General features: G+C 42.5%; 1 protein-coding gene across 1 annotated transcript in view; it reads left to right on the top strand.

Annotated features, from left to right (window-relative positions):
- Abcc9 (ATP binding cassette subfamily C member 9) overlaps positions 1-12,470 on the top strand; it is a 114,769-nt gene that overhangs the window by 101,903 nt on the left and 396 nt on the right. Inside the window, exons 33-38 of the mRNA XM_032905368.1 lie at positions 419-549; positions 1,215-1,293; positions 2,906-3,014; positions 4,510-4,613; positions 5,392-5,525; positions 8,598-8,660. Of these exons, the coding sequence (XP_032761259.1) occupies positions 419-549; positions 1,215-1,293; positions 2,906-3,014; positions 4,510-4,613; positions 5,392-5,525; positions 8,598-8,660 (620 nt within the window). The remainder of the gene's footprint in view (positions 1-418; positions 550-1,214; positions 1,294-2,905; positions 3,015-4,509; positions 4,614-5,391; positions 5,526-8,597; positions 8,661-12,470) is intronic.

Here is a 12,470-nt window from a genome sequence, read left to right as displayed (position 1 = left end):
TGTATATCTGCATGGAATTTTCCAGAGGCAACCTTGAAGGAAAGAAAATAACTCATAAAATTTTAAAATTCTCAATCAGCATTGTTTACCCTGAATGTTATTTAGTTTGAAAAAAAACTACCATAGTTTGATTCAGAACCACAACGAGTTTATGGAAAATTTTATATATACACACACACACACACACATATATATATACACACACACACATATATATATACACACACATATATATACACATATATATACATACATATATGTATACACACATATATACATACATATATGTATATACAAACACACACACACACATATATTTAAAATTACTCCTGGAAATTGTATGTGCATTTAAGTGTGCCTGTGTGTTCCTTTCTTCATTTCCCTTTGAACTACCGTTTGTCTCTTCTGCTTCTCCAAGATCCTTCTCAAGTCCCAGAGCATTGGCCACAGGAAGGTGAGATCAAGATTCACGATCTATGCGTCAGATATGAAAATAACCTGAAGCCCGTTCTGAAACATGTCAAGGCTTACATCAAGCCTGGGCAGAAGGTACGGGGTTCACACCATCCGACTGATTGTCTGCACAGATCTTTGGTGGAGCCCCCATCGCCACATGAGTGGGACGTCACCACGTCAGAGCCCATCCGGGGTGTTCAGGCTCAGTCCGCACTGGCTGTGGGCAAAATTATCTGAAGAAAGAGAAGGGGAGAGGGAGGATCCCAACAGGATACTGCATGCCCCCAAGTTTTCTGCCCTTCATTAGCCTTCACGTCAAAAATCACAAAGGTCAACGCCAGGCAGGCATGCTGTTTAACATTTCTGATTTCTGGCAGAGAGACATCTCCTTGGTGACTTTTGCCTTCATTCCAGATCTACTCTAAAAAATGACTTTTTTATTCACATTTAAAAGAAGGATTAAGTGAGGGAAGGTGGGCTCATTCTTATCACTGCTGTATTGTATAGAGGCCCAGCTATAACTTGGTGCTGAAGTGAAGATGGAGAACAGCACGGCCACACAGAAATAAAAATCAGAATGCCATCGTCAGGGGTTGAGCGGGACATTGCTTTGTCATATTCTTGAGATCTAAGAAGAGCTTTGTAGTGCGACCGTTTGAGCAGGCCTAAACTTTTCCCATGACACCTCGGTAAAGCTAAACATGCCTCCGTCCCCTCCGTGCCTTCGCCTGAGTCTCCATCTCTGCTGTTCTTCTCAGGTGGGCATCTGTGGTCGCACCGGTAGCGGGAAGTCCTCTCTATCTCTGGCTTTCTTCAGAATGGTCGACATATTTGACGGTGAGTGGCTAACTGAAATTTTGCCACCCAGGTGGCCTCTCATGGCTGAGCATGTAAAGGTCCTTGTCATCAACACCGACAACCTGGACTCAGTCTCCAGACCTACAGACTGGAAGGACAGACTGACTCACACAGGTTGTCCTCCAGCTTCTGTATGCACCCTGGTGTGTGAGCCTGAGCTTATATGCACACACACACACACACACACACACACACACACACACATATATGTATATATACACATATTTGAACTATAGCAATCAGAATGGGGGTAGTAAATTCAGTAGCGTAGTAAACATCAACCTCTAGATTTGTTAGTGGTTCACTCATTCTATGCTGGGCATGTCCTCAGCAGAGTTTGAGTCTCTGAGCAGTTACATGCTCCAAAGACAACTGACATTTAACAAAATTGTGGTTACTACAGAATTTGATTTATTTATTTATTTTTTATTAACTTGATCCTCAGGCATCTACAGAGGGGATCACAGGCCCTGAGAACCATAACTATCTTGATGCCTTTTAAGTAGCAGGAGTCTATTAGCATGCTAACAGACAATGGGCTGTCCAGAAGGAAACCCTTTAAGCTCATCTTCCTTGCCTCTTCTTGAACAAACCCCTGCTTAGTAAGTCAGTGGGCTGTAGTGTTCTGAGATCATCATACTTGCCCACAAGGAACATTGTCTTTGCATAACAGGGAGGAGGAACTGAATCCATGAAGTAAAGGGGCCATGAAGAATGCATAGTCCCTGAGGCTGGAGAGGTGGCTCAGGGGTTAAGAGCGCTGGCTGTTCTCCCAGAGGTGCTGAGTTCAATTCCCAGCAAACACATGGTGGCTCACAACCATCTGTGATGGAATCCGATGCCCTCTTCTGGTGTGTCTGAAGACAACGACAGCGTACTCACACACATAAAATAAATAGACAAATCTTTAAAAGACAAAAAAGGATGCATAGTCCTGTAAGTCGCCAGATGGTATGGCACCCTTGATGAGATCTCCTGTCAGAATTTGCTTTCCTGTTTGTGGTGCTTTGTGCTATTCATTAGAGCCGTGGGTGACGGGCCAATGGGTTTGTCTTCAGGAAACTCGTGTGTGTGGTAGGGCTAGACAGCAAAAACAACAACAGCATATACATATATACACACACACTTATATATATATATATACATACATACATACATATACATACAGAATGTCCAACTCCAACAAAACCCACAAAGCAAATTAAAACAGGAAAGAAGGGTAAAGGCATTCTAGAAGACAGAGGACCCAAAGGAGAACAGTGATCTTGGCTTTCATGGCCAAATACTGAATAACAACACAACATTCCTTCTGGAAATAAAATATATCGGGAAGCGACGTCTCACCAGAAATGTACGTTTTGTTAGAAACAGATGTTTCTGATGCTAAACGGGAAGCTCTGCATTCTCTATTTCAATCCAGAACTTGGAAAACAAATCTTTTATTAATTCATTCGTTGGTGGGACTGGGGCTGGGGGCCAGGACCTCGTGGCCAGGTGAAGGCGGGAGAGGGGCACAGTTTCAGTTCTTTGATGAGTGAAAAGGTCTCTCTCGAGTTTGCTGCCTGTCTGTGGCGTCTGCTCTCTGTAACAGGAAAGATCGTCATCGATGGAATAGACATCTCCAAGCTGCCCTTGCACACGCTGCGCTCCAGACTGTCCATCATTCTCCAGGACCCCATCCTGTTCAGCGGCTCCATCAGGTGAGTGGGTTCGTGTGGCAGCTTCCTAGAGAGGATCAAACACGGCGGGCTGCCCCACAACTAGGGTGGGAGCCCCTGGCGTTGGTGTGCCAGCCTAGACGTGAGCGCTGAGCTCTCCGTTTGGTTCTATAAAGCCCACAGTGAGCGGCCACATTTAGAGGTATCCTGCGCCACAGACCCTGCTGTGTCAGTCCTGAGCTCAGCTGATACCGGGGACCCTCTCTGTCCGCCTCCCTGCCTTTTATTCTCCTGTCAGATCACTCGGACAAAGTGCTCTCTGCTCCTGCTCCGTGGTTTCCCATAAATCAGTAAAAAACTACAAATAACTGGAGATATTTATTGTCCCAGTAGTTCCCTTCAATACTTTGTCTCATTAAATTCTCAGAAAAGGCTTTGCAGGAATATTGTTATCCCCATGTTACAAGTGATAGTTTTGGAACTCAAAGCTGCTGTGGCTTTCCCAAGTTCTTATTCCAAGTGGTGGAATTGCTGTTGGAGAAATAGATTGTTTGAGTCCAAAGGCTGCACAGATTTTTTTCTATGAGAACATTGGGGAAGGGAGTGTGTGTGTGTGTGTGTGTGTGTGTGTATGTGTATACACTTATGTGTGTATGTGCATGCCTGTGCATGGCTTTTTTGTTTGTTTTGATTTTTGCTTCTCTCTCCTTCTGTCCCTCCCTTCCTTCTTTCCTCCTTCCCCCTCTCTCCCTCTTTTCCTCTCTCTCTCTCTCTCTCTCTCTCTCTCTCTCTCTCTCTCTCTCTCTCTCTCTCTCTCTCCCTCCCTACCTTAATTTGCTACCTCTATTCAGAATTACTATTTGTAGTGGAGAAAAAAATGTATGGACTCCCACTCATTATTCATCTGTTCTTTAAAAGTTCTTTAAAAGTTCTAGTGGTCCAACGTTAGACACAGAACTATAGGTGACTAAGGAATGGGGAGAGTGAGAAAAATGTCTTCCCCAGGGACGAACACATCAACTGCTTAATCCAATATGGAGTGGCTATCTCTGAAGACATACACATGCAAGTAACACTATGGGGACTGAGCAGGTTGGATTCATATAATGGTATTCATACCTATATATGCATATACACATACACACGTACACACTCACATACGTACAATAAAAAAATATACGTCATGAATTTGAGAGTCAGAAGGGGTACATAGGAAGGTTTGAGGGAGGAAAAGGAAGGGGAGACATTATGTCATTATATTTTACTTTAAAATAAAAACATTTTTATAAAGTTCTAGATGCATCAAGTTATTTGGCTGTACTCTTTCCACTTGTATCTCTGATACACTCTGAATTCTTGTGTTGTGTATTATACAGTCCCATATAGATCTGTGTGTTTAGCATCCATTCTCTGGGGATATCTACGAGACTGCATCCAGGTTCTGTGCTTGCTATGAACTGAGCCCTGTTCTGGGTGGGTATGGATTATATTGTCCTATGTTCACTATCGACTGATAAACAGAGGTGTTCCCTTACAGATTTAACTTGGATCCTGAATGCAAGTGCACGGATGACAGGCTCTGGGAGGCTCTGGAAATTGCTCAGTTGAAGAATATGGTCAAATCTCTGCCAGGAGGCCTAGGTACAGCTCAGGTTATTGGTTACATAGCACCACACGCTCCACGGGCCTCTAGCTCTATGCTCTGCTAGAATTGCATGATTCTAGTGCTAGTTTCCTTATTTTAAAATCTATTTTTATTCATGTGTATGCATAACTATTTATCTGTATGTGTAATGCATGCATGCACTGCCCACAGAGGCCAGGAACCAGGCATCAGATTGGAGTTGTAAGCCACCATGTGTTCTGGGAACAAAACACAGGTCTTCTGCAAAGGCAGCCAATGCTCTTAACTGCTTGGCTATCTCTAAGCCCTCATCTCTGTTCATTTGTTTGTTTGTTTTAATAAGGCTACAGTAGTAATAAAAATACATAGATAAAAACAGACCAAGGCCTCATCTGCTGGGAAGTACAGATTAGCCTGGTTGATATATTACAAGGTGATGTAACAGAAAGAGAAGTAGTATTGTGGTTGGGACATTCTAACCCTGATTTGATCTTGAACAAGCCATTTGATCTTCGTAGGCCGTAGGTAGATATTACACAACTTCGTGGAAGAACTGGATTAAATAATTCAACAATTCCAAAGGTCTTCTGGTCTTGCAAATGGTTAGCAGTATTTCTTGGCTTGCTGTTAGGGCACACTTTCCCACATGTTGTCAAAAATAAGATGAGTCAGCATCATCCTTACTCTCTGAGGAGCCGTGCTAGCCACGTACATCTCATGTTCTTTTCTCCAACTTTGTTCTACTGCTAAATGCTACTTTCTATTGTCAATGAGTCTCTTGCTATCTTCCCTCAGACGCCACTGTCACCGAAGGTGGTGAGAACTTCAGCGTTGGACAGAGACAGCTGTTCTGCCTGGCCAGGGCCTTTGTTCGCAAGAGCAGCATACTCATTATGGATGAGGCCACGGCCTCCATCGACATGGCCACGGTGAGTTCACATCTCAGCTCTAAAAACCAATCAGCCGGAGGTGTGACTGAAAACTGCAGTGTACTCTTCTGGCTGGGCTCCAAATCCTCAATGATCATGCGGCAAATGACTCCCAACAATGTCCTTGATCATCCAAAAGGATTTATGTCATCAAGACTCACTTTTAATATGGTACAGTAGGACTTGAGTTTCCCTGAGAAGATCAAAGTCAGCCTTCATACACCGGGATATTCAGGATGGTAGAACAGAAAGAGAAGTGAAATTGGGTATGGAATATTCCATTTCTTCTCAATCTCTACTAAGCACCACCTAAGTGTGGCCTTGGACAAGCCACTTGATCACTTAAACTCTCCTTAATATTTTCACTTGACATGAGTTCAAATTTCTAAAACTATTGAGTGGAAATGAGAAATGAGCACCAGACACCTTAAGGCAGATTTCCTTTTTGTCTTCTTACTAGTGAATGCTTAACACACACACACACACACACACACACACACACACACACACACACACACACAGAAGGAAGACAATGTGAAGTCATCATCCACTTTATGCATTGTAGAAAGAGTCAGTCAAGCAAATGAGCAGTTTTAACCCAAGCAATTCATCGCACTTCTTTGTAGAGGAAATGTGGAAAATCTGTCAACAACTTTGCAATGTGTGACACTATAATAGACTGAGCTGATTGTGCCCTTCGATGAGCACTGTAGAGGATACAGAGACCCAAGGCACACTGTTGGTAAAAAAAAAAAAATGAACAGTAACACATCTGCTTTGGAATGGAATATGGGAGTTCCTCAAAAATTAAAAATGGGTCTACCATGTGGACCCAGGAGCCAAATACTGGGTGTATATCAAAAGGAATCAGATTCTATAGTAGACAGGTCTAATTCCTGTCAGCAATGTTAACATTAATTCATACACCTAAGTGTGTGTGTAGACAGACAGATAAAGAAAACGTAGTGTGTAGAGATCAGGGAATGCCACACAGCCTTTAAGAAGGGGACCCCCTGTCACTGGTGACTGTGTGGTTGGAACTGTAAGTCACTGTTCTAAAAGAACAAGCGAGCACTGGAAGACAATGCTGCATGGCCTTACAGAAGCTAAAAGAAGCAGAAAGGCTGTTAGGAAGTTTGTGGGGGGCTGTGTGTGGAAGAGAAAAGAGGAAAGAAGGAAAGAAAGAAAGAAGGAAAGACAGAAAGAAGGAAAGAAGGAAAATAGAGGCTGTTAGCAGAGGTCTCAGTCTGGAGGAATGAATTTTACTCATCTACACCAGATCCTTACTTTCTGATACATTTCAAGGTGTTATAATCTCAGGGCACAGCAGTATGCTGTGCTCAGGAATAAGGCCACAGATCAGGACTCCAAACTATGGAAAGTTCTGTCTTTTTTAGTAGACCGTGATAAGTAAGGCCATCCATCATCTATAGCGATTTGTATTTTTTAAGGTTACTAATGACTTAACCTAGGAGTGGGTTTCCCCATGTACTCATGGGAAAAGGCCAGAGACTTTACATGCCTAACTCCATATTGCTTTCTGGTTGCTTGGTTCAGATTGGGTAAAGTTACACCCAAGTAAAACCATTTCAAGATTGTTAAGAACCAACTGTGTCTGAAGATGCTAATGTACCTTCTGGTGTAATCCTTGCTGGCCTGAAACTCACTGTCATGCCAGGCTTACCCCAAGCTTGCAATCCCCTGCATCTCTCTCTTCAGCACTAGGGATTACAGGTACACACCACTATGCCTGGCTTCTCAGCTCCCCTCTCCATTAAGACCAATCAAAGTATATTGCCAAGTTATATGACGTCACATCTAACATTGCATATGGTTGGAAGTTCCTCCCATTTCAAAGATAACTGCTTCTCCATAGTGTAGAAGAGAGAGGGAGTGAGAATCTAGGACTCAAGCAAGCTAAGGGAGATACATAGGTGACCAAAGTTTCCTGTAGCAGACAGACTATTAACACTTTTCAAATGTAATGTCACTCATATTTTGTGATGTGAAGAAAGGTATATTTTTCATAAACGTTCAATATTGGTTAAAAAAATCCAAATTTTGGCATGAACCTCTGCTCTCTTTGTTTGCTAAGTCAAAGGTTAGCACCAGGGTTTGATTAGCCTCCACCGTGTGCAGCTTGTGGTCTAGTGAGAGCATGCATGCCCATGCTCCTGTGGTGCATTTTCCCCTTTGAGGCCCCTGGTAATAAATCTGTCCAGTAGATGGACCACTGAGTTTTCTTTTCCAGTTAGCATACAAGGTAACGGGTTCATCATGACACTTTCTCTGGCATACAAAGTAATGGGTTCCTCATGACACTTTCTCTGGCATACAAAGTAACGGGTTCATCATGACACTTTCTCTAGGATACAAGGTAATGGGTTCATCATGACACTTTCGCTAGCATACAAAGTAATGAGTTCCTCATGACACTTTCACTAGCATATGAAGTAACGAAGTAACGGGTTCCTCATGACACTGGCTAGTATACTAAGTAACAGGTTCATTATGACAGTTTCCCACCTGAATGTCACTGTGCTTTATTTTTATTCATCCCATCCCATGTGGCTTTTCTCTCCCTCCTTACTTTCCTCCTCCAAGTTAGACTTCCCTCTGCTTTCAAGGCACCTGTGTTCCATTACCTCCCCTCCCTGTCCCTTAAGATACCTGGGGCTGCAGAGCTCAGTAGTTACAGCACTTCAAGCTCTAGCACAGGACCTGAGCAGCTCAACCACCTGTAACTCCTGTTTCAGGTAGTTTGGTGCCTGCTTCTGGCTTCTGTGGGTTACCTGAGTGCACATGGCATGTATACACACAAGATTAAAATTGTTTAAAATAAATCTTTTAAAATAAAAGAAAGACATTGTCTTCCTCCATTCTCATGGTCTCCTTTTTATGTCAGACCACTGACGACAAGCTACATTTTCTGTCAGCCTCCACAGAGGGCTTGGAGAGAGCATGCTCAGAAGGAGCTGAACAGTGGCACTAATACCACCCTGGGGTAGCAAATGTTTTAGCAAGAGAAAGTAGGCACCTGAAAATTGAAACTTTTCTTTTCTCTTTTGGCAGGAAAACATTTTGCAGAAAGTAGTCATGACAGCCTTTGCGGATCGCACAGTTGTAACCATAGCTGTAAGTGACATGCATGGGGTTGGGTGGGGCGGGGGCGGGGGTGGGGTCACTCATTCTTCTGTAGGGAGCTTCAAGTCTGAGAAGGTAAAACATACTTGTGTTGAACTGTGTATTTCTTTCTTGTTTCACATTATATATATTTTCAATGACATCATCTGAAATATAAGGACACCAGCTGATCACATGCTAAGTGTCTGGGCTAATGTTTGGAAGGAACATTTCAGAAGGAACGCTCCTAAGATCCATTACCAAATTTAGCTAATATTCATGTATATTTTCCCTATTTCTATCATTTAAAATAGAAGACAATGGGAGACTGACAGCTGGGGAAGGTGATATCTGTACATCCAGTAGCAATCAGGTCCCTGAGTCAATTAGCCCCTTATCGCACTTCTTGCTTGTAAGGGCATTAGTTTTCTGTCCCTTCCTCTTGATCTTTGTTATCATTGCCACCCACCGAAGACTCTATTTTGTGATACACTTGCCCATTCTTCCTGCTGATTCTCTTTTCTCTCCACCTCTCTCTCCTCCAGCACCGTGTCTCTTCTATTGTGGATGCGGGCCTTGTTTTAGTCTTTTCTGAGGGTATTTTAGTGGAGTGCGATACTGGTCCAAACCTGCTCCAGCACAAGAATGGCCTCTTTTCTACTTTGGTGATGACCAACAAGTAGACCAGCAAGATCTGCTCCTCCAAGTATCTCGTTCTCTGGTAGTTGTCATAGCAGAATCCGCTGAGAAAGGCAGAGAGGAGGCTTCGATTAGAGGGAGAGCTGGGGGAGGAACTAACCCCGGGTCTAACTGCACAAGTCAGCTCACCCAAGTGCTTGCATTCAAAGACAGCATTTAGGAAGCAAAACCAGGCTTACCTCTGGCCTAAGGACAAGTTAATCTGAGGCTGTTTTCTAGTCACCCTTAAAATTTCTGTGTGTTACCTGCCCAAAGATGGATTTAAGGGATTACTGAGTGTAACTGCTGAGAGCCCTGTGCTTTGAGGGACACTTGCTACTCTAGGAAGAAAGACCACTCTTTGAAGTGCATCTTTCTCAAGCTCCAGAAAGCGATTACCCATGGGCCCCAGTTAAAGGATCTGTGGTTCCTCTTCCGGAAGGGGTGAGGTTCAGGACTTCATTGTCACCATGGTAAATGATTTAAGTAAGAGGCTAGAGAACCAGCTAACATGAAAAACACTTCTTGAATATGCTCCAAGAATTGCCTTGCTAGAGACATGAAGGGCGGATACTTAGGGGAAGGAAGAATTCCCTGTTTTACCCCTCATGACTAGGAAGAGAGAGGGATGTCGGACCCTTGCTAACCTGGGAGACCAAATTTCTGCCCTACTCTGCATGAAGCATGGTGGTGTTGAGCCCCATTTATGGCGAAGGTTACTTGATCATAAGTTGTATCCTTAAATGAAAGATTGCATTCTTTTGGTTGGGGATTTAGCTCAGTGGTAGAGCACAAGGCCCTGGGTTCGGTCCCCAGCTCCGAAAAAAAAAAAAAGAAAAAAAGAAAAAGAAAGATTGCATTCTTTTACCTGATTTCTAACTGTATTTAGGACTATTTAATGCAAATCTTTTGTCCAGTCTTCTAGACCCTTAATGTCTAGGTCATTAAACTCCCGACATACCCAATACACCTAAAGATTAGAGGGATGAGGCATGTCCGAGAGACTCTAGAGAGGCCCGCCCTTCACAAGTGGCTCATTGACGATAGACCAACACCACACTTGTCATAAACTTCTTCTAGAATGATCCATGGCTCTGCTATGACATGTTCTCTTTCTCTGCCTAAAAATCCCCATTGCCTTGGTTAACTGCCACCGGGCGATATAAAATATCTTTTTAATACGCATTTTTCCAGCTTCCTAGGAATCATCACATACCAAACTAATTCCTGGTGTTTATTTATGGAAACGATTTATTCTTCACCCTTAATTGGGTTAACTTCTCTGGAGCATTTTGAAATTTTCTTCAACACTGTCAAAACTGACCCCATGCTTTCTCAACAACAATAACAACAACAACAACAAAAAATAATGTGAATTAATGGGATAAACACAAGCTACATCTATTTCTATTGGCTAAAATACTTCAATATTTATATTAGTTTAGTAAACATGATTTTAGACTGTTATAGTAATGTTTATGAAACTGTCTTCAGAGATAGAAAGGTCAATTTCTTTTTTAAAGCACCGTTGAAATAGTTATTGAAGAAATAGTATTTTTCAGAAGGGAAAATGCATTGTTCTAAAACCATTTGCTCTGTTTATTTTTTCGAAGTGTGTGGGAGTACAAATGCCTCTGATCTTTTCTGAAAGATGGGCATTGCCCCTCAACTTCTGGCTAATTTCTAAAAATAGCTAAGTGTGATTACTGAGAACTTGAAAGTGGCTAGTAGGACTGGAGAGTCCCTCTCGGGTCCAAAACACCATGCATCTAAACAGCCAGGACAGAGGAATGGAAAAGTACTCATGAAGAGTTCTACCTTGGTTATACATCAAAATGCTAACACAGTGGGCAGATTGAGGCCAAGTACACACACACACACACACAAACACACACACACACACACACATACATACACATACACACATACACACACACACACACACACACACACACACACACAAACACACATAAACACACACACAGACACACACATACATACACACACACACACACATACACACACATACACACACACATACACACATACACACACACACACACATATACACACACACACATACACACACATATACACACATACACACACACACACACACACACACACACACACACACACACACACACACACACATACACACACACACACACACACACACACACACACACACACATACACACACACATACACACATACACACACACAAACATACACACACAGACAAACATACACACACATACATACACACACAAACACACACACACACCTGCTTTCAACTGTTTGTTGTTGTTTTAGTTTGGTCCTCTGCACTCTGTCAAACACTCAACGGGAAGATCATCCACAATTGAATAGTTGATAGGTCTCTTCGACAATCTGTAGAATCACATCCTGCAGACAATAGAAGTGTCATTAAGGTCATTCTTTCTCACTAATAAATTTCTCATTGATAAGGCTTGTCGATACTTTTAAAACATGTCTCCCAGTAACTTCATCTATCTGAACCCTAATTCTATCCATGATAAAGTAGAGGGAGGGGAAGCTGCAGCTGAAGAAAAATTTGAGGATTCCTTATGTGGTACACTAACTTATGATGCATGCTTAATGAATGGCAGTTATTATATTATTATTGTTGTTATAAATAACACCACAGCCCCTCTTCCAAGGGCACCATAAGAGACTACAGGTCAATAACCCTGGAAAATGCCATGAGACTATAGGCCAATAACCCTGGATAATGCATTCAAATGTCGAATGCCAGAATGCACTTCTCCAGATTTCCAGACCAGAGTCTCTCAGGGTCCTTCCCATTGTTTGTTAATCCAGGGACTTAGGGAGCTCACGCATGAATTAACTGTAATCAAGAATAAGATAGAACGCAACTGCTTCACCTTGGCTCCCTTTGGCATTTCACTGAGACAACGACTGATTGGTGTGTCTAGTTGTCAAGTTTCTGTGAAACAGTGACTAACGGCTACACTAAAATTAAGACAGATAAAACAAAACCCCGCCATGCTGGTTGAATTTTAAAAGTATATTAATTAATTAATTAATTCAAGAAAATGGTAGGCCCAAAGTAAAAAGAAGCAACCGTGCATGACCAGTCTGAAATCATAGTCATTGTTT

The sequence above is a fragment of the Rattus rattus genome, chromosome 6 (genome assembly GCF_011064425.1).
Source record: "Rattus rattus isolate New Zealand chromosome 6, Rrattus_CSIRO_v1, whole genome shotgun sequence".
NCBI lineage: Eukaryota > Metazoa > Chordata > Mammalia > Rodentia > Muridae > Rattus > Rattus rattus.
This window is presented reverse-complemented; position numbering and strand designations above follow the sequence as displayed.